Source organism: Bos javanicus, chromosome 26, assembly GCF_032452875.1.
Source record: "Bos javanicus breed banteng chromosome 26, ARS-OSU_banteng_1.0, whole genome shotgun sequence".
Taxonomy (NCBI): domain Eukaryota; kingdom Metazoa; phylum Chordata; class Mammalia; order Artiodactyla; family Bovidae; genus Bos; species Bos javanicus.
Genome location: NC_083893.1, coordinates 43,399,310 through 43,422,132, shown reverse-complemented (window position 1 = coordinate 43,422,132; position 22,823 = coordinate 43,399,310). Strand labels below are relative to the sequence as shown.

General features: G+C 43.8%; 1 protein-coding gene across 1 annotated transcript; it reads left to right on the top strand.

Moving 5' to 3' along the window:
• Positions 1-815: 815 nt before the first annotated feature.
• On the top strand, positions 816-20,070 carry OAT (ornithine aminotransferase). The gene is made up of 11 exons (XM_061403805.1): positions 816-899; positions 5,619-5,704; positions 7,782-8,009; positions 10,771-10,995; positions 11,114-11,209; positions 13,848-13,975; positions 14,613-14,735; positions 15,394-15,522; positions 16,278-16,391; positions 17,430-17,574; positions 19,018-20,070. The coding sequence occupies exons 3-11, from the start codon at positions 7,811-7,813 to the stop codon at positions 19,176-19,178; spliced, it is 1,320 nt and encodes a 439-aa protein (XP_061259789.1). The 5' UTR covers positions 816-899; positions 5,619-5,704; positions 7,782-7,810; the 3' UTR covers positions 19,179-20,070.
• The last annotated feature ends 2,753 nt before the right edge of the window (positions 20,071-22,823 follow it).

Here is a 22,823-nt window from a genome sequence, read left to right as displayed (position 1 = left end):
AGGAGGCTGGTAGGCTGCAGTTCACGGGATGGCTAAGAGTCGGACACGACTGAGCGACTTCACTTTCACTTTTCACTTTCATGCATTGGAGAAGGAAATGGCAACCCACTCCAGTATTCTTGCCTGGAGAATCTCAGGGACGGGGGAGCCTGGTGGGCTGCCGTCCCTGGGGTCGCACAGAGTCGGACACAACTGAAGCGGCTTAGCAGCAGCAGCAGCAGCTATTACCCTGGCCTGTGCATTCCCACTTCTGGGTTTTCTAACGGATTGTGCAGGGCGCCGCAAATTTACAGAGCGTTTTGCCCTCATTTCAGTATCTACCAGCAGCCACGAGGAGGAGGCAGTGGGCTTTCCGCTGCAGTGGAGACAAGCGCTGCAGCACACCAGAGTTCAAGGGCACGGCGGCCGCAACTCCTGTCCGGAGCTAGTACAGGCGGGCGGCCAGCACACACGGAAGGCTCCGCGAGGCAAAGGCCTGGAAGCGCAACCCCGGGAAGAACGCAGGTCTGGAGGTCCAGTCCCGCGTTTCACCCCTTCGGACCTTGTTTTCTCGCCAGCAAAGGGAGGGCGGTGAGGGGAATCGATGAAAAGGCACGGATCCAGGCAGGCGCCTGAACTCAGGTACCGACCCCGACCGCTGCCCGGAATTGCGGGGCGCGGAAGGCGCAGGAGAACGGCTCGAACCAGTGCCCCGTCTGAGTACGGGATGCGCGGCGCCGGGGCGGGGGGCGGGCCCACGGCGATTGGTGGCCAGTCCTCCGCCGCCGGCCAATGGGCGGCAAGGGCGTCCGCGGGGGGCGGGGCAGCAGGCGCATCTTAAGCTCTGTGACGCGTCGCCGTCGACGCAGCTGATCCTTGGACGCCGCGTGTCCCCGGGCTGGTCTGGGAAGTGCCGCCAGGTACCCGTGCGGGGGGCCGCGGGGCCGGGCCGGAGCTTGGGCAGGGGCCGGGCGCCCCGGGCCGCGGCGGGGCGGGGCGGGGCGAGGCGGGGCGAGGCGGGCGTGAGCGGCTCGGGTCCCAGGTTGCGGGGAGCGCGCGGAGGGGGCGCGCTGGGCCTCCACCCGAAGGGCAGGCTCTGCCTGCGCAGCGGCTTTGCGCAGCGGGCCCCGGACTCCCGGGTGATCTGGGGCGCGGGGAGGGGAGTGGCCCGGAGAGCCGCCGGCCCGCGCGCAATCCGGGCGAGCAGGGCGCGGCGCATCCCGGCCCGGAGACAGGAGGACAGAGAGGGAGGCTGTGGATGTGGCACCTCCGCCTGCCAGAGCGGGCGGAGCCGGGCTGGCCGGCGCTCCGCCCCCGCCCTCCCCGGCCTGCAGTATCCCCCAGCCCGCGCCGGGGCACCAGGAGGCCCAGGGTCCCTGCGCCTTGGCCTGGAGCCTCTCGGGCGCCTTGGGGGTTTCCGGAAGGAGGCCCTTTAGGGTGCCGGCGCGCGGGGCGGGTCGCATTCTGGATACGCGGGACTGCTCGGTAAACCCATGGAGTTTTGCCTACAAGAGTGGGGCGCCCCGACTCTTATTGAGAAGAGGTCCGAGCCCACCCGGGCAGCTCTGGGGGCCCCTGTAGCTACCTGCCCATCTCCTCCCCTCCCATAAGCTATCTCCTTTTCTCCTCCAGCCTTTGTTCAAATAAGTCATCAGGCAGGTAGAGCCTTACCGTAGCGTTCAGGTTAACTACGTGATGTCAAGGGGTTGGGCTCCACAGGACTTTGAGCACGAAGACGTCGTCGTTCGAGTTTCTTCGTCAACGGTGCTGAGCATTTAATACATTCTGGTTGAGTTGAGTGGGACACCTGTACTCAGTGACCTAGTCTCCTCCCTCTGTTACCGTATTTCTTACCTTCTTGAGGTTCAGCTTTCACTTCTGATAAGGTGATAAATTAAGCGGGGGGAAGGAGAAGTGACTTTGGAATGAAGTGGCTTTAAGAAATTACTTCCTTCTCGGTTCTCAGTCTCTTCTTCGGAGTTCTAAGAGTTTCTGTAGGGAAACTTGTTCTCTCCATTGGTACCTGGAACTGTTATTTAGATATGTAATACGCGCTCTTCATCTTAATCCACTGGGAACAATAGGCTTCTTTCATTAGAATATCCTGGTTCTGTCTTAAGAAAATCTAGTTCCTGACTGTAACAGCCTGGTGGGAAAGTAAAATCTTTTAGTGAGGTTTAAATAGTAAAGGTTACTGTTTTGGGTTTGCAGTTTTTCGTGGTGCTCAAGATTAGTTTTCCATCTGCTTCCCAAAAGACCCAGTATAACTTGGAATGGTAAAAATTCTGAAAAAGACTTTTTTTTCCCCCCTCAAAGAGGCTGTATTTTTATTTCCACCCATACTCCTCCTCTATTACAGTAACTTGTGGGCATAGTTTACGCCCTTTACTGAGTTCCCAGGGATGGGTGTAATCCACATTTAAAGTTAGTGGTGAGTGGATTTTGGAGGTGTGTGGAGGGTGTGACCTAACTGTGCCAGTACATTTTCAGTAGTAACAGCTTAAGGTGTTTGCCAGTGACGCACTTGAGTTGACTCTGAGCCAGATTACGTAAAAAAAAAACAACCAACAAAACCCTAAACTTTTGTTGGCTGAACTTTCCAAAAAGGACTGTATTTGTGAATGGTTGCCTCAAGAAAAGTAAATATTTGACAAAAGTAGTAAAACCAAACTCTTTCTCAGGTGGAATATTTTAAGAGGCTTTCTGATGAATTTATGCTGGTTTTCCTTTCATAATGATCGTAAAAAATAGTACTTCATGCTGCTGCTAAGTCGCTTCAGTCATGTCCAACTCAGTGCGACCCCACAGACGGTAGCCCACCAGGCTCCCCTGTCCCTGGGAGTCTCCAGGCAAGAACGCTGGAGTGGGTTGCCATTTCCTTCTCCTAGAACTCTTCAGAATGCAGCCTTTTATGGAATTCTATTTTAGGTATGTTCTAGTGTAGATAGGATGGATTGGATTGGTCTAATAATAGCTTTAAGAAGGACCTTGTTAATTATGTGTTTTACTGAAAATATTCAGTATTAAAATTTTTGTTGTCAATAACTCTTTGTCCTCTTCTCTAGGAGCCTAGGTTAAATGCACAGCCTGGAGTGAGCTGATCTAATGAAGAGAACTCTTGATGAAAAGATTTTTCTTGGTGATGTCATACTAGCCTCCTCTTAGACTCTGCTCCATCCTCTAGGAGTCAGTGATTTGACTGTCTCCTGGAGGGCCTTGCTATTTGTCTGTCTTGATTCCCTCTTAAGTCTGTTTAGGAATGACCTCATTCATTTGACAGATAAGGAATGCCCAAACCTGGGCTAGGTTCTGGGGATGCAGAGTGAATTTTAAGACATAGTTACTGTCTTTTTAAGGAGTACAGGCATGAAAGGAGTACTGTCTTTTCAGGTGGACAGGCATGAAAACAAGTGTCTTGAGGTGTTAGAATGTGTGACAAAAATCTGTGCAGAGGTCCTGGGAGTCATAGAAGGTCTGATGTGGTAAATTCAGTAGGGAAGTGTGAAAGGGAGCTAAGATGTATAGTATTTATTCATAGAAACAAGACAGAAACGTTAGTGATTATCACAGAAGTATGGAATTTCAGGTAATTTTCTTGTGTTCCTTATTCTTTGTCAATAGAAACAAACTTGTAGAAGAAAAGAGCTCCAGTTTTAAAAAAGAAACCCTGGCACAGTTGACTTTTTTTTTTTTAATGTTGCAGAGATTAACTAATTTCCTTGTTAATTTAAGGCAAGAAGGAACTATTAATAATTGGTCATTTTGTGCTAAGTTTGATGCTTTAACGTTATCTCATGTAATCCTCAGTAATGGTCTTGAGTGGCTTCAACTTCATTTTGCAAGTGGGGACATTGAAGCTAAAAAAAATGGACAAAATCATCCAAATAAAGTTACTCTTAATAGCCCAAGCTAGAATTTTAAGTCCTGATTTTCAAACTCTGAGGACCTTATGGTCTACTCTTCTGGTTTTCCAAGCCTTTTTGGAAGAGGAAATTGTTGATGCTGGCTATTTTTAAGCCCATCTTAATTCTCCTCTAATATTTCTTATGTTGTGCCAAGCACAGTAACTTGAACACAGAAGGCTTTTTAATAGAAATGTGCTTACAGGATCCTAGTACATTTAATGCATTGAACAGCGGGACTTTTACCAGTTGAATTAAATATTCAGAGTTCATCTTTAAAAACCTTAAGCATGAGTATTAGTAATGTTTTGGATGTTACTGTTAGTAAGTTGTAGTTATGAACTTGGCATGTAAATGGATGTTTTGTCCCATTTCTTTTGCGAATGAGCTGAACAAATGACTTGTATAAAAGGAAAATGTTCAATTTATATAATTTCAAAGATTCCTTACTCACAGTGTTCCTGCTTAGAGAGGTTTTAGTGTTTTTTTTAATACCCCCCGCCCAGTACACAGACACACACACCTGGCTTCTCAGGTGGTCCTAGTGGTAGAGAACCCGCCTGATAACGCAGGAGATGTGCGTTCAATCCCTTGGTTGGGAAGATCCCCTGGAGGAGGGCACAGCAACCCATTCCAGTATTCTTGCCTGGAGAATCCCATGGACAGAGAAGCCTGGTGGGGCTACAGTTCATGGGGTGGCAAAGAGTTGGACACAACTGAAGTGACTTAGCAAGCACCTCTTTTTTGGCGGGGGGAGTGCTTTCTGCCTTTTTTGGGGGGGCCCTATCTGTGCAGCATGCAGTAATCTTTGTTCCCTGACCAGGGATCGAACCCATGCCCCCTGCATTGGGAGGGCAAAGTCTTAGCCACCGGACCACCAGGGAAGTCCTTATAAATGTAATTCTTGATCATTAGAAAACGTGGAAAATATAGAACAGTGGAAAGATAACCATCCTGAACATCCTTGGGTATATTTTTTGTAGAGTTGAAACTGTATATGTGATTGTATTTTTTTTCACTTAAACATGTCATAAAACATCTCCATGTCATCGAAAACTGATTATTTTAAATAGCAATATGCTATTATGCGATTATGTTGAACTATTCCCATATCGTTGAACGTCTTTCATTAATGAATGTTTCACCACATTCCTGAGTGTTGCTTTAGGATCTAATCTTGAGAGTGAAATTAGTGGTCTAAGAGCACAACACTTCTAAGGCTTTTATTCTAGTTGCAGTTCTTTTCAGAAAGTGTTTCAGTTAAAAGTATATCTAAGTAGCACTGTTTGTTTTTTTGTTAATTTGATCAAGGCAAAAGTCAACGTGTTGCTCTTAGTTTCGGCATGCAAACTCGTGTTGTAGCCTATGGCTACGTGACCTGGGGTCAAACCCAGGCCTCCTGCATTGGGAGCACAGTCTTACACCAAACTAGAAAAGTACCTCGTTTTAACTTTTTAGTTGGTCAAACAGAGCACTAATTCTGAGTCTCTACTCAAGCGATAGAGCTAAAAATCAATGTTTTAGACTTAGCATTTTAGGGAATTTCTGTCTAGTATAACTAGAATTTTGCTTTTTTTGCTAATGGCTATCTCCCATGAATGATTCTTATATAATTTTTTTTATTGTTGTTAACATGTATTTCTTTGAAATAAGATCTGCTAGAAATTAGGGATATTTTCCTTCAAAAAAAAAAAAAAAGAGATGCACTTATGCTTATAATTCTGCATTTTATTTCAGGAGCCATTGGACCTTCTGAAGACGTCCCGGGATCTCGGGTTAAAAATCCTTGTTGTAATCTCAGCTGTGGGAGGACAGGCTAGTTGGTGAGTCTTGGCACACAAAGTGCTGGATTTTCTTTTAGCACATTCCTGAACATACTGGATTTAATGGCTAGTGCCAAGTTGAAAGCAAAGTAAGCCAAGTTCCAAGTATTAGCTTTTGCTAATTGGGCAGCTCCAACTGAATGCTGGAGATTTGCATGGCCTGACTTGTCATTAATAGATTTCTCTTGAAATGTGAGTTAACTGGTCATTTTATAAAAGCATAGGCATATAAAGTATGCCTAGTGTTGGCAACTTTCCATTAATCTTGAAATGTATCTTTAAAAAGCATGCCCCCCTCCCCTGCCATGATTGTTCTGGATTGTCTCCAATTTCCTTGTTGTTATTCTTAGTTACTTTAGTCTATACTTCTGCTCAGTCTGTGCGTCGTGGCTTGTCGTGACTTGTCGTGACTGTTAATGATACAGGTGGCTACAGAGTGGGCTGCAGCTGGTGGGGGCTGGTTTTAGGGCTGGTGCTGGGGGGTGAGAGCAGTGATGACATTGGAATATATAAATAGATGCTCAGTAAATGCCAGTTTGCTCGTGATATTTAGGACTTATTACTCAACTTCTCAGCTTGTAGTTTGAGGTGCTTTAGTTCCTCGTTGCCTTTTTCTCCTTCAGCTGCTTTTGTGGTGAAGCTTTTTGTGAGGGGGGTTAATTTCACAGAAGCGATCATCCTAACAGAGTAGCCGGTTTCTTCTGGGAGCTGTAACCTTTCCTCTCATACATTGTTCTGCTGTGTTTTTGGTCTGTTCCTCTCAATGTAAAAGCTCTTCAAAGGCTATTTGTTAGAAATTGCAAAACTTGCGCCCCCATCTTTGTTTGTGATTATTTTAACCCAGAGACGTTTTAGATAATTGTGGCTAAATAATAAGATTTTACCTTTTTTTTGGTCATGCCACGAAGCGTGTGGAATCTTAGTTCCCCGAGCAGGGATCAGTCCCACGCCCCCTGAATCCCTGTATTGGGAGCGTGGGGTTTTAACCACTGGAGTGTTTTTAACCACTCTACCGCCTGGGAAGTCCCGCAGATTTTACCTTTTGTAGTTTCTTGTCTTTCCTGCACTAAACTTAGAAAGCCCTTCCCTTCCCCTGCTGCTGCTAAGTCGCTTCAGTCGTGTCCGACTCTGTGCGACCCCATAGACGGCAGCCCACCAGGCTCCCCATCCCTGGGATTCTCCAGGCAAGAACACTGGAGTGGGTTGCCATTTTCTTCTCCAATGCATGAAAATGAAAAGTGAAAGTGAAGTTGCCCAGTCGTGTCCGACTCCTAATGACCCCATGGACTGCAGCCCACCAGGCTCCTCCATCCATGGGATTTTCCAGGCAAGAGTACTGGAGTGGGGTGCCATTGCCTTCCCCTAAGGAATCACTTTTCCACCCCACCGCTATTACTTTTACTTTAGGATGGTCTCTGGTCCCTTTGTGGAAACCAAATTCTTCCCTGATTTCCTCACTGCTTGCAGGAGGACCAAGTTGATATGCAAAGTAGTAGCCTCTGTCCCTGCCCCCATGATCTCTGGCCTCCCCGCCCTCCCCGCCCCCACCCCAGGGCAGCCGGCATCTCTCATTTGGTTTCTGCCTTTGGGCTCTCACACCCCCGCATAAATACCTTTGGAATGGTGGAACAGCCTGTGCTGTTCAGCCTTGCCTGACTGCCTCGAGCTTGTCAGGTGGTGCAGAAGGGTGTTTGGGGAAAAGTAAGAGCGTCTACTTTGCATGGTTCTTCCCTGTTCTCCTGGACGTCTAGCCTTGAGCGCTTTGTGCTTGCGTACGTCCTTTGGAGTTGATTTACTTGTGTGTCCACCTGTTTGCCCCGTTGCCCTTCAAGTTCCCCAAAGGCAGGAGTCAGGGGTTAGTTCTCTTTTTTTTGTTGTTGTTTTTTTCATTTTATTTTTTCAGTTAAAAATTTTTTATACAATTTTTAAATGTTGCTTTCCCTTTGCAGTTAAGACCTCCGCTCTCTCTTACCTTCCTGATTCTTTGGTGAGCGCTCCAAGTATATAGTTGATGAGTAGACATCTACCCACCCTGCGAAGTGTCTTATTCTTTATGCCTTCTCTTTTCTTTGGACAGGTCGGTGATATTCCCACTTGAAGGACATCATGCTTTCCAAACTAGCGCGTTTGCAGACTGTTGCTGGCCTTGGTCGTGGAGTTCATTCTTCAGTGGCTTCTGCTACATCTGTTGCAACTAAAAAAACCGTTCAAGGCCCTCCGTCCTCTGATTACATTTTTGAACGGGAATCTAAATATGGTGCCCACAACTACCATCCTTTACCTGTAGCCCTGGAGAGAGGGAAGGGTATGTTTTCACCCTTTGCACCACCCCCGATTCTTTGCTTTACCTTTTTGTAAAACTTGCTATTATATTTTCTCACTGTACATTTTTCTAGAGGCATTTAATTTCTGTACTGCAGGCATGATTAATTCAACATCTATTGAGTCTCTGATGCTTGCTGTGTTAGGTGCTGTGGGGAATGCAAGGTCATGATAGACTTGCCAGGAGGGAATGTATAATACACGAGTAAAGTACTATAATATTGTTATCGCTTTTTTCCCCTTTAACTTGTATTTTGGTGTAAAAAGCTGCCACAGTGGCACTAGAATTTCTCTTTTGTTGCTCTTCACCCAGATTTCCCAAGTCCTTTTTTGTTTTTTTTTTTATTATTGCACTTGCATAATCATCTTTGTCCAGAAACACACATACATTTTTTTTCCTTGAACCGTTTGAGAGGAAGTTGCAGACATGCGTCTTTACCCCCAAATATTTGTGCCTTTTCTGAAACACAAAGACTGTCTTACATAACAAAGTGTAATTATCAAAATCAGGAAATTCACAGTGGCACAGCACTGCTCTCTAATCTGCAGGCCTGATTCAGGTCTCGCTTGTCCTGTGTAGCAAAAGAAAACGTCACACCATGGGTTGCATTCGGTTTTCAGGGCTGTTTAGTCTAATCCAGAATAATTCCTCAGTATTTGGTTTCTTGACCTTGATATTTTTGCAGAGTACAGGCCAATAATTTTTAGCATGAACATCCATTTGGGGATGACTGGTAAGGTATAAAAACCTTTTACTCCCACTTTTAGCATCCGTTAATGATTCTTGTCTGAATAAATGATTACTGATTGTTGCCAAATGGTGATTTAATCCATATTTTGAAATAACAGCCATTATCAAATCGAGCCGAAGTTTATTACTTAGCTCTGGGCCAGAAGCTAATAGTCATTTGCCTATGTTTTTTTGATTTGGGACCAGTACTGTAATAAATAGAGCTCCTTCTGAACAGATGAAAATCTAGGTTTATATTTTACCGATTTGTAAAAATGTTCTTTACCTACAGTAGCAGAGCATGCACTCTAGAATCTGACTGGGTTCAAGTCCTGGTTGCATGCATGCCAGCTTGGGCTAGTTATAATCTAAACATCTACTTCTTAACCTCTGTAGTGTAAGGATGGTGCTCATAGAGGGTTTTTGATGAGATAAAGGACAAAAGCACCTTTAAGTATGTTAAGTACATGGCAGAAATTAGGTGAGCACCTAATACATTTTAATATCTATGGTCAGCTTAAAAAAATTGTTATAAAATGTACGTAGCATAAAATTTACCGTTTTAACCAGTGTTTAATTCAGTGGCAGTGAGCACATTTATAATGTTGTCCAACTGTCACCACTACCTCGTTCTAGAACATTTTTCATCATCCCCAAAGGAAGTGCCACACTCCCCACTGCTTCCTCCCCTAGAACCTGGTAACTACTCATCTGCTTTTTGTTGCTACAGACTTGCCTGTTCTAGATGTTTCGTGTAGATGGGGACAGACAACATGTGCCCTGTTTCACGTGGCCCCATGTTTTCAAGGTTCTTCCACGTTGTAGCACGAGTTAGGATGCATTGCTATTTCTGGTTGAATTAAGTTCTCCATTTTTACGGAGATAGCACATGTGTGTCCTTTAATCAGTTGATGGACATTTGGGTTATTTCTCCTTTTGGCTATTTCAAATAACACATTTCTGTTTGAACACCTGTCTTCCGCTTCCAGGCGTTCGGTTGTGGGGTCATACGGTATTTTATGTTTCACTTTAACATGTGAGGAACCCCCAAGCTGTTTTCAACAGCTCTTGCACCACTTTACATTCCAATTAGTTACATATACAAGTTTCAGTTTCTACACATCCTTGCCAATTCTCGTTTTCCTTTTTAAGAAGTGATAGCCACCCCAGTGGTAGTAAGTGCTACCACTGCGGTTTTGGTTTGCGTTTTTCTCTAATGACTCATGACAGCATCTTTTCATGTGCTGGTTGGTCATTTGTTTATCCTGTTTGGAGAAATGTCCATTCAAGTTCTTTACCTTCTTTTTTTTTGGCCGTGCTACGCAGCTTGTGGGATCTGAGTTCCTCCACCAGGGATGGAACCTGGGGCTCTTGGCAGTGGAAGTGTGGAGTCGTAACCACGGGACTGCCAGGCCTTTCCATTTGCCGGTTTTTAATTGGCTTGTATACCTTGTTGAGTTGTAGGAGTTCTGGATAGTAGATCCTTACTTGATTTGGAAGTATTTGTTTTCATTTTGTTGGTTTTTACAGTCAATTAATCGCAATTTTTATGTTTTGTGTAACTTCCTTTAAATTCCAACTTTAGAAGTTCTCTGGTGGCCTAGTGATTAGGATTTTGGGCTTCTCTGACGTGACCTGGATTTAATCCCTCATCAGGGAACTGAGAATGCCACAAACCTCGTGGCACGGCAAAGAAGAAAAATGAAGGAAAAAAAAAAAATCCAGCCTTAAATGATAAACAGGTTTCTAGGAATAAAGGTTTTACTCTAGAGTTTATAAAATCTTTTCATGTTATTGCTGTTTTTTAGTAAATGTGTAAATTGATGCTGGACAGATAAAATATAATTCCATATAAACCAAAGTTTATCATGCTTGAGTAAAAATATGCCTTAACCACAATTCTCTGTTAACTGGAGGTCCATACGTAGGTATTCAGAGGGCTGGCTAGCAGTCTTAATCTTTGAAGGTTATGTAATTTAGTGATTTTTCTAAAATTATTTTCCTTATGTTTTAGGCATTTACGTATGGGATGTTGAAGGCAGAAAATATTTTGACTTTCTGAGTGCTTACAGTGCTGTCAACCAGGGGCATTGTCATCCAAAGATTGTGGATGCTTTGAAAAGTCAAGTGGACAAGTTGACCTTAACATCTAGGGCTTTCTACAATAACGTGCTTGGTGAATATGAAGAGTATGTTACTAAACTTTTCAACTACCACAAAGTTCTTCCTATGAATACAGGTAAAACATTTCCTTTTTTTTTTTTTGGGGGGGTTAAAATAGCCAAGAAAATCTTGTTGTTTTCTGGTAATTTAAAACATTTTTTAAAACTGATATTTTAAAATGTTCTCTTGGGTAGGAGTGGAGGCTGGAGAGACTGCTTGCAAGCTTGCTCGTAAATGGGGGTATACTGTCAAGGGGATCCCGAAATACAAAGCAAAGATTGTTTTTGCAGGTATGTAAAATTCAGTGTTAACTGCTGTGATTGAAACATAAAATTGTTAGTTACTATTTTACTTTACATAAAATTGTTAGTTACTATTAACTTACAATGAGATATTGCAAATGTATTTGTCTCACATATGTAATATCGAGGCTTCCCAGGTGGTACTAGTGGTAAAAGAACCCACCTGCTAATGCAAGAGGCCTAAGAGACGGCAGTTTCCCGTCCTGGGTTGGGAAGATCCCCTGGAGAAGGAAATGGCGTGGGCACAGGAGCCTGGTGGGCTACAGTCCACAGAGTCTCAGAGTCAGACATGACTGAAGTGACTTAGCCATGCATGATACATTGAATGTTGCATAAAAATTGAGAGATTTCCTTTTCTTCGGTTCATTTCCAAGTATTTTTTGGATGCTCCTATAACTCCCTATCCCTCCCTCCCTAGAGTGAGTGACCATGTGATTTATTTCCCATCTGCTTATCTGATTTTTTCCATAGCAGTTTTCTGGTTAATGAGACAGTTCTGTTGATGCAAGCATCATACAAAAACGTTGCAGCAGTTTTGTGAGGTTTTGAGGTTGGGTTATGTTCATGTAGGGTCATGTCCTAGGCATGATAGGAAGTTTGAACCTAGTGTATCTCAAACACTATGAGATATTATTGTGCCGTGTTGTTAAAAGCTGTTGGACGAGGAGAGCTGGCATTGCCCCCGATATATTTCTGCGAATGGTTAAGAGGAATGACTTATATACTGAGTAGGGAGACCAACACTTAATTTAGATTATTGATGTAGTCTGACTTTGGGATAGGTTCTGACTTTTTCTTTTCTAAAACTTTGATTTTAATTTTTAAAAACATATATGGAGAAATTTGTCACTGCACACGGTTGAGATTCTTTCTTCTGTTGGTTGAAATCATGAAATACTTTGCCTGTGAACACACATAGCTAAATTATAAAGCCCATAATACAGTAGAATCTAGAGTTCATCTGATGGCCAGCCAAAGTTTGGTGTCTGGGGAGGGGGCGGTGACCAATTCCTGTTTCTGAGGAAGAAAGTCCCTGCCCAGCTCTCTGATCTGCCATTTTGGAATTTCGTGCCTTTAGTTGTAAGGCAACATAACTGTCTCTTGCAAACAAAAATGGCCTTTCTGGTGACTTTCCTCCTTACAGACCGTGTCCAGTCTCTCTCATATTAGCACAGGGCGCAAAGATGTTTCTCCCAGGCATTGAGAGAAGTCAGTAGGAAGAGACAGAGGACTGTGCCCCAGCTGCAATCCCTTATTCAGCAGGGTAAGCTGCAGGGCGTGAGCCTGCTGAGGCCCATGGCGGACAGCGAGTAGGCTATTGGCACACTTTGTCTTAAACAAGCCTGGGCAGAATCAATAATGCTGTTGCTTGTGGACAAGCCAAGCAGGGATTACTCATAGCTGAAAGAGGCTCTGCAGGGGTTGTACTGAAGGATGCTATGAAGCCAACTTGGAATAATAATTCACTTCAGTTCAGTCGCTTAGTCATGTCTGACTCTTTGTAACCCCATGGACCGCAGCATGCCAGGCCTCCCTGTCCGTCATCAACTCCCAGAGTTACTCAAACTCCTGTCCATTGAGTCAGTGATGCCATCCAACCATCTCATCGTATCGTCTCCTTCTCCTCCTGCCCTCAGTCTTTCTCAGCATCAGGGTCTTTTCAGATGAGTCACCTCTTCGCATGAGGTGGCCAAAGTATTGGAGTTTCAGCTTCAGCATCAGTCCTTCCAGTGAACACCCAGGACTGGTCTCCGTTAGGATGGACTGGTTGGATCTCCTTGTAGTCCAAGGGATTCTCAAGAGTCTTCTCCAACACCGCAGTTCAAAAGCATAATTCAGCACTGGGTTAATTGAGTTGCTGCTGGCATTGAGGGTGAGAAGATATTTTTTTTTAAAGCGGGAGAAACTCCAAGCCTCTCTTACTCTAGTTTGTTTCTTTTCTTGAATTTAACCACATTGACGTCACCTTGTGCATTTGCTTCACCGGTTCTGTCGTGGTGTGTCTTCCCTAAGAGCACAGAAGCTCCTTGAGGGCAGGGAGCTTGCCAGCCATCATTTGTCCCCAACACCTAGAGCAGTGCCTGACATTATTAATCAGTCTTCAGATTACTAAAACAAATTAATGGGTAAAAATTGTTCCTGAATAAAGGTCAACGTTTGTCTTCTAGCGCATAATAGCTTATAACACCACGGAAGGCAAATTGAAAGTTTTCAGACTGCCTGAGGATATTTTATCCAAATGAAATATAAAACTCATTCTGTAGAATAGTTAGCCTGTAGTGTTGGATTTTTAAAAGGAGAAGTACAGATTCTCTATGAAGGATAGTCGTTTTTTCATGTCACTATCATAAATGTGTCTAGAAAAACTGTCTCTAGAAAAACACGTATTGAATGCTTCAGTTTTTAGGGTTTGGGATTATTGAAAGAAAAGACAAATCTCTCTCCTCAGGGACTATGCTGTGTGTTACAGTTGGGAGCCTCAGTAGAGCCGTCCAGGAACTCAGACCCCACAAGTAGTGCATCGTGGCCAGGAAAACAGAAAGCTTTCTGGAGTATTTTTGGGGAACTGTGAAATTAAATTGGGGGGTTTGTTTGAAAAAAATGACTGTTTGTTTCTTCTTTCTAGCTGGGAACTTCTGGGGTAGGACATTGTCTGCTGTCTCCAGCTCCACTGACCCAACCAGTTACGATGGTTTTGGACCATTTATGCCGGGTTTCGAAATCATTCCGTATAATGATCTGCCTGCCCTTGAGGTACTTCACCTAGTATCACGGTGCTTTAGCTCATAGTACATAGAACCTGCATTTGTTCAATGTATGAATTGAAAACAGACATCTGATTGTACCAAGAGTCATACATCTCATAACTTATGTTTAAGTCAGGCCGGGATTCACACAGTTCTCTGTAATGGTCAGTTAGTTGCTAACATGTGGAAACCAGGTTCCATGGCCTAATCCTAACTGCCAACTAACCATTAGATTTGTCTCCTACATAAGTATTAACTTGAATATTACCTGTTAATTACTTTAATACACAAAATTAGTGAGTTTTCAGCCAGCTTTTTAAAATTATGAAGTGGAGGACTTCTAAAATAAAAAGATGCACTTTTAATGTATCTCTCTAATGGCGTTTTAAAAGGCCATTTTCACTAGTTCTTATTTGCAGTACATTTGAGTATTGTATTAGAAAATACAGGATGGAGTAGCTTAAAGCTGAGTTATTTGGAGCTTTTTGATTGTCAGAAAAGTTGTGCTTGGAAGTCAGAATATAAGTTAGTGTGAAAACTTAATTTGCACACTTACTCTTACGGGAAAACACGTGCGTTGTGTGACTTCAGATCAAATAGATTCGAAAGGAAGTTACTAAGAACATACTCGTGCTGTTCCGTAGCGTGCGCTTCAGGACCCAAACGTTGCCGCGTTCATGGTGGAACCAATCCAGGGTGAAGCGGGCGTTGTTGTTCCGGATCCAGGCTACCTCGTGGGCGTCCGCGAGCTCTGCACCCAGCACCAGGTCAAGGCCACGCACTTGCCTGCCTCACTTAGGGTTTGGCCGATAGGATAAGCTCAGAGATTGCATCACCTTTCGACTAGAAGGAGGCTTCATTCTAAGAGCCTCCCAACTTTCTAGGGCTGATAGAACTTTCTAGCAGCAGGCTGCAGAGAAGCTGACTTTACTGGCTGGGCCCTGGTTGGACCCTCAGCCCGGCTCCTTCCTCTCTGCCCCAGCAGCCTGTGCTTGGCTTCTTCTCAAAGCCTTTGTCGTATCCCTTTGCTCCAGAATTTAAGCTCTCTCCCCCTCTTCTTTCACCAAACTAGTAAATAGTAATAAGAAGTACATATTAACAAATGGTTGAGAAATAAATTAGAAATCTGTTCCCAGAGAGTAGTTCTATTCAGAAGCCCCCCGCAAAACCCTCACTTTGCATACCCGCCCTTCCACCATGTAGGACAGTGCCCTGTGGGGCAGGGTGGCCTGACAGGAGATGACTGTGTGTCCCGCACTATTGAAGTCATGTGGGTAATTAGAATGCTTTCGCAAATCTGAGGGGATGTCAGAATGACAGATTTGTGCAGGAAAGAGTAAAATAAAGATAAGTATTTCGCTATGGAAATAATTGATTATTTTCATATGCTATTTTCTTTTATGTTATTTTGTTGTTTTCCAATAGGTTCTGTTTATTGCTGATGAAATCCAGACAGGCTTGGCCAGAACTGGGAGATGGCTGGCTATTGACCACGAAAATGTCCGACCTGATATTGTCCTTCTAGGAAAGGCACTTTCTGGTGGTTTATACCCCGTAAGTTGAATGCTCAACCACTCTCTGTATTTTCCCTCTTCTCATGAATCCCTGAGATATTTTTACATGACTGACTGTGCCTTTCTGGGAGTTTGGTTTTACTCAGTGTGGTTTATATACATAGGTCACCTGGAATACGTGTGATAAAAACATTTCAGAGTTCCATGGTTAACCCCACTTAGTTTAACTGGAGAATTGAGTGTACCTTGGGTTTGCTTCACTGCGTTTATTTTGGATGGAACCATTTTATCTCCAGAGTACTCCTGTAGACATCTGTGCTTTTTTCCCATAGTTTAGAAACATACTAATTGTTTAAAACCATTGACTGATTAATGCAGAGATTGGAAAAAATTGACATTTAATTGTTAATTCTTTTCTTGGGTTTGCCGTTCAGAGCCAGCAATTGGTATGGATTAAAGGGCTCTGAATGTTTAGTGCAGAACATTATTTTCTAAGCAATTAAAACATTTCACCCTGAGAGTGGAAAGAATTCTAAATTATATCATTGCAGAAATAGCTTTCTTTTAGTTCCAGAATATCACTCTGCACCGCTGAACCGTGCCCAGCGTGCTTGGAACGAGTTAGGGCGGTCATCGTTCTGTCACTGTGTTTAAGGAGGCTGATGCGTGGCTCTTGTTGGTTGAAGCTTCATGTCAGATTTAATATCTGCTTCATAAATATCTGTTTCTATAAGAATAAGAGTGGTTCATCTGAGAAGAGACTTGGTCCGTGCTTAATTCTCTTCTGTCTTTTAGGTGTCCGCAGTGTTGTGTGATGATGAAATAATGCTGACCATTAAGCCAGGGGAACATGGTTCTACGTATGGAGGCAATCCGCTGGGCTGCCGAGTGGCTATCGCAGCCCTGGAGGTAAAACCTGATGGCAGTTCTCAGGAGAGCCAACCAGGCCATCCTAAGGGAAATCAGTCCTGAATGTTCATTGGAAGGACCAATGCTGAAGCTGAAACTTCAGTACTCTGGCCACCTGATGCGAAGAATTGACTCACTGAAAAAGACCCTGATGCTGGGAAAGATTGAAGGCGGGAGGAGAAGGGGACAACAGGGGATGAGAGGGTTGGATGGCATCACTGACTCAATGAACATGAGTTTGAGTGAATTCCGAGAGTTGGTGATGGACAGGGAGGCATGCTGCAGTCCATGGGGTCGCAAAGAGTCAGACACGACTGAGCGACTGAACTGAACTATATGGTAGCCAGTATCCTGGAGGTGGTGCTGAAGTGACTTTTAAGTCTAAGCTCACTGGTGTAATAAGAAATGTTACAAGATTGCAGTGTATTACAGAACATGAAGTATAGAGAAGGATTGCGTAGGCTTTCCAAGTTTGCAGTCTCCCAGGGCTTTGGGCCCGCAGGTCCTGGCCTGTCCACCTAGAGCTTTCCCTTTGTGGCCAGGCTGGCCTGTGAAGCCTCTGGCTTAGCCCACGTGGTTTCTTATTGTTGTTAAAGCGGGGATTTGAACGCTTTCAGACTTATTCCTCAAATGCCTACAAAAGGCATAAAATTGTTATGTAATCTCTGAGGATGGACTTTTTAGGAGGAAAAAGAAGCCAAAAGAAATTCTATTGCAGTTAAAAAATGTGTTCAGCCCATTGATTTATTTACCTAAGAAGAAAATTTATCAGTTGCATTAAACAAATTTAATCTTCATTTTGCCACAGAATCAGATTAATGATGGGTTTTTGAATAAAGCAAGGCTCTGTCTGAGTAAGTGTCTGTTACGTGATGAGAAATCAAACTGGTATAGACTTTGAAAAATAGAAGTGAAAGTTAAGTTACTTTGGTCTTTATCTGATCCTCTTCTTCCTTTGCTTGTAGTTCACATTCCCTTCCAAAGAGCAACATGAAAAAGGCAGTCTTTAATATATGTGTAATTTTTCTTGAAACATAGGTTTTGGAAGAAGAAAACCTTGCTGAAAATGCAGAGAAAATGGGTATCATCTTGAGAAATGAACTCATGAAGCTGCCTTCTGATGTTGTAACGACTGTAAGAGGAAAAGGATTACTAAATGCTATTGTTATCAGAGAGACCAAAGGTATGGAGACAAAATGTTTCACAAGGTCCTATTCTTATAGGAGAGGGATTCCTTGGTGGCTCCGATGGTAAAGCGTCTGCCCACAGTGCAGGAGACCCGGGTTTGATCTCCAGGTCGGGAAGATCCCCTGGAGAAGGAAATGGCAACCCACTCCAGTATTCTTGCCTAGAAAATCCCACAGATGGGGGAGCCTGGTGGGCTATAGTCCATGGGGTCGCAAAGAGTCAGGACATGACTGAGGCAACTTAGCACATACGCATGCAGTACTCTTATGACCTGATTTATATTAATGGTCTTAGAAATATAGCTGTTTCCTACAAGAAGGCACATTTGACTAATTTCACCTATGTATTCCTTCAAGTCATTTGTTATTCCGCCCTAGGTTATTTATACAGTACTTGGAGAGTTCAGTTTGGTTTCTGTTAGGAAGACAGCACAGAGCGCTTTGCAGTTTCCTCTCTCCTCTCCTTTCCTCCTTCGCTTTGCAGATCAGCAGCGATAAGTAGGAGCAGCGGTAATAATAAGAATGATAACGGCGATGTTGGTAATAAAAATAACCCCAGCTGCCACTTAACTGAGCATTTGATGTTTAACACATCATTTGTAACCCATAAGAGTTCCTGGTTGGATTTTCTTGCCATAACCCTTCCTTTTCAAAGCAATGGTTTTAACCTTGAGTGCATTTTAGAATCACCTGGGGAGCTTTTTAACAAATTAATCCAAGCCTAGCCTCACTGCACAGACTCTGATTTGATGGGTCTAGAGCGGGGCTCAGGCACTGGCCGTCGCCCCTTCGGTGTTTTTTGTTGGAATCAGGGTTTTGAGGATCCTGAAAGTCTAGTTCTACCAGCTTAGGAGGCAAATCCAGGTTAGAAACATGTAATGGTCACTGGGTTTGAATGTTGCTTATTCTGTGCCTGTTAGTTATCTGTATCATACCTTAGTTCTTTTATGCATTGGTTCCTCATATAATGGGCTTCCCTGGTGGCTCAGACGGTAAAGCGTCTACCTGCAATTCGGGAGACGGGGTTCGATTCCTGGGTCGGGAAGATCCCCTGGAGAAGGAAATGGCAATCCTCTCCACACTCTTGCCTGGAAAATCCCATGGATGGAGGAGCCTGATAGGCCACAGTCCATGGGGTCGCAAAGAGTCGGACACAACTGAGTGACTTCACTTTCACTTTCCTCATATAATTAATTACATCTGCCTTAGCATGTTTTTTTTGCTAGGTCAAAAACCCAACAAAACCCATATCTGATCATACCATTCAAACCATTGCTGAAAAGTAACTTCATTTTTAAGAGTAGGAGCCAAAAGCAAGCTTGTAACTCAGAGCTGCCTTTCTTGAGTGGGTACTGGGAATTCTGTTTTTGCCAGGCCGGCCCCACCCCTGCAGGCTCCTTATCATTGATCAGCATACTCTGGATGGTTTTCTTTACTAGATTGTGATGCTTGGAAGGTGTGTCTGCGACTGCGAGATAATGGACTTCTGGCCAAGCCAACCCACGGCGACATCATTAGGTTTGCGCCCCCACTTGTGATCAAGGAGGATGAGATTCTAGAGGCGGTGGAGATCATTAACAAGACCATCCTGTCTTTCTGAGGGTTGTGACAGTTTTCAGTGGCGCCTGGGAGCCAGCTGGAGACATGCAGTTCATAAAGCTCTGAGTTTCTGTGCTTAATGCAGGCATATTTCACTCCTCCATGTCAAGGGCTTTAAAAAAAAAAAAAAAAAAAAATATATATATATATATGTTTTTCAGTTCATGTATAACAGAATGACTTTTATAGACATGCAGTTTGCTATGTAACATAACTAAGAGAATGTCCTGGCATCTTATATTCGATTAAGTGTTTTTGTGCTTGTATTCTTTCTAAGGTGAGGTGCCTTTCTATATAAACAGCCTTTTAATCAAGCCCCTGAACATAATTTATATACTTTTTAATAATTTCCTTGCTGGTACAAATGTTTGTGTTTGAGAAAGTTTTATTAGTATTACCTGGAAGACTTGCTTAACCTTATAAAGCTGAATCATAATCATTGAATTTTAGCAAGGTGAATGATTAAGCTGACACAAGTCAACTCCATATTGGCTGGCACCAAGACGTATTCTGTGAATGTCATTACTTTGAATTAAGAATTAATGTCCAATATTCCTAGATTATGTTTTAAGTGTTCCATATAATTTGTAAAAAGTGTTTGTTTTCAGTGTATCTTTAAATCTCATGTCTCAAATGTCTATGTTAGGGACCAGTGTGCGGTTACTGCAGTGTTATCAGTTAACCTCACATTTTAAGCTCTCTGAGAATGTTTTTATTTGCTTCGTTTCTTGTGTTCTCTAAGAACATTTCAGTTTGTTTGGTAATCTCTAGAAAAAGACAAATTATAAAAAGAAAGTTTCTTTCAGTACTCCTTCTCTGCTTTCAAAATAACCGCTCTTTTCCCATGTGTAAACTAGTCCTTGCCATTTCTATTAAAGTATCCTTGCTATGCATGCTGTTGTGTAACTTTATTTATTTTTTTACCTGTGCGGGGTATTTTGGATGTTTTTTTATGTCGGTAGTTTTAAGTTTATCTTGTTCTCTTTGAGTTGATCTAAGAAAGAAATGGAAAAATTTATTTGAGCCAAACTGAGAATTATAACCTGGGAACAGCCTCTCAGAAGGCCCCGAGAACTGTGCCTCCCATTAGAAGTCAAAACACAGTTTTGCATAAGTTTTTTGAGACTTGATGACGCATTATTGACAGCTTACACAATCGGGCGAGTTAGCGGTCATGGGTCATCTTGGCCCTTACAAGATTAAGAAGGAATGTAGGACTCCTGGCCGTCCAGTGATTTAAGACTCTGCCCTTCCACTGCAAGGGGCACGGGTTCCAGGAAGCCGAGTGGCATGACCAGAAAAAAAAAGGAAGGAATGTTGTCTTAAAGGAGTTGTCCTCCTGGTGCTGGAAAGTGTTGCTCTTTGTGGTTGAGCAGGTACTTCTGCCAATGGGCAGGTTTGGTTGCTGCTTAACTGAGACACAGTGCACAGTAGAGGGGACAGAGGGGCCAGGAGGGCAGAGAGGATCTGTTTAAATTGTTCTTGTCTTGCCACAAAGCATGAATTTTTATTTTCACACTCTATGACCATAGTATTTTATCTTAAGTGGATATATTATAATTTTGTATCAGAAAACATGAATTTTACGTTCACACTCTGTGACGATAGTATTTTATCTTCAATGGGTATGTTAGAATTCCGTAGCAGAAAACATCTTGGTTATTCTTCAGTCGTTTACTTTTTTGTCTTTTAGAAGTGGAACGTAATTTTAATAGTTTTATTTAATACATCAGACGTCACTGTGTAAAGATCTAAGGCGTACAGCAAGATGGTGTGACATTGTGATGAGTTTTTCACTCTTAAACTGACTGTGGCCACTTTGCATCTTGTGTATGAGTGCCTCAGTGGAGTAGCTCCTTAGGGGTGAGTCCTTGTGTCAAAGGGAACACCTTGTCATTGGTAGTGACACATTGCTCCCTGCACCCCCTCCCTCCCCCCCAAGAAGCTAACAAGTCACCTCTTAGCAGCTTGGAAGTTAGAGATCAAATCTGAGCCAGGGGTTACTGGAGCGTCTGCTCATACCAACGGCAGTATTTACTGGTCTGCCTGGGAGGTTCTGGCTTAGACCTGCCTGGCCCCCTGCAGTCTATATAAGACACATAGCAAACTGAAGTAGGGGTCCTCCTAAACCAGTCAGAGGCTGCTACTTCTCAACCCTGGTTGGGATTGTAAGACTGGGGTTATTAAGGTTGGTGTTGCTTCCAGTCGGACTTCCCTGGTTGGTCAGATGGTGGCTCATTGTCTGCCTACAATGCGGAATGCGGGAGACCTGGGTTTGATCCCTGGGTCTGGAAGATCCCCTGGAGAAGGAAATGGAAACCCACTCCAGTATTCTTGCCTGGAAAATCCCATGGATAGAGGAGCCTGGTAGGCTACAGTTCATGGGGCCCAAAGAGTCGGACACTTTGAGCGACTTCACTTTCACTTTCCCTGCTTTCAATTAGATCCCCTTGTGCACATCAAAAGCACCAGGGTTTCTCAGGCCTTACCCCAGGCTGGAATCTCGGGCTGCACGCAGGCCTCAGTAACTTTAAAGGTCCCCAGGTGACTCTGTGTGCCCTCAGGGCTGAGAACTTGCTTTAGGAATCTCACCTAACTGCAGATTCTGATTCAGTGAGATTCTGCCTCTCCTGTAAGCTCCCAGTAGATGGAGGTGCTGATGCTGCCTTGAGGCATAAGATCATGATCAAGAGTAAGATGCATTCAGCAGTTCTCACCCATCGAAAAGGCCTAAATGCAAGGTGAATTTAACAAAACAGCAAACTTCCTGCTGAATTCTTTGAGAGTCTTAACGGTTTGATGAAGGTTTCCCCGGTGGCTCAGATGGTTAAAGAATCTGCTTGCAATGCTGGAGATCCCTGAGTTGGGAAGATCCCCTGGAGGAGGGAATGGCTGCCCACTCCAGTGTTGCTGACCAGAGAATTCCATGGAAAGAGGAACCCGGAGGGCTACACAGTCCATGGGGTCTCAAAGAGTCAGATGAGACTGGGCAACTGACACTTAAATTTTCACATTGGATTAAGGTCCACCCTAATGACCTCATTTTAACTTAATTGTCGCTTTAAAGACTTAATCTCTGAATGCAGTCACATTCTGAGGTTCTAGGGATTAGTACTTCACCATGGGAGTGTGTGTGGGAAGGGGGAAATAATTCAGCCCCAAACCCCGACAATGTAGTGTTCTTTGGATCCTGACCTTTTAGGATGCCTCATCTAAATTCGGGCTTCCCTGATACCTCAGAATCCACCTGCACATCCTCTGGAGAAGGGATAGGCTACCCACTCCAGTATTCTTGGGCTTCCCTTGTGGCTCAGCTGGTAAAGAATACGCCTGCAATGTGGGAGACCTGGGTTTGATCCCTGGGTTGGGAAGATCCCCTGGAGAAGGGGAAGGCTACCCACTCCAGTATTCTGGTCTGGAGAATTCCATGGACTGTATAGTCCATGGGGTCGCAAATAGTCGACTTTCACTTGCATCTAAATTAATCATTGCACACACGAACTGAGATTGGGACAAGATGTCTGATTTCCCCTGGATGAAGCAGAATTACAAAGGTGAAATTACAGTATGTTTCAGGCACTGGGAGTTTAAAGACCCTAGCCTCCTCCCAACAGGAATGGACCACCTTTCGGGGACCACCGGTAGG

Bases quoted from the DNA above. Each gene is read 5' to 3' on its own strand.
- OAT (XM_061403805.1), top strand. From the start codon at position 7,811: ATGCTTTCCAAACTAGCGCGTTTGCAGACTGTTGCTGGCCTTGGTCGT. The intron at 10,996-11,113 runs GTAAAACATTTC...TCTCTTGGGTAG, and splicing joins AGTTCTTCCTATGAATACAG to GAGTGGAGGCTGGAGAGACT. The intron at 16,392-17,429 runs GTAAAACCTGAT...CTTGAAACATAG, and splicing joins TGGCTATCGCAGCCCTGGAG to GTTTTGGAAGAAGAAAACCT.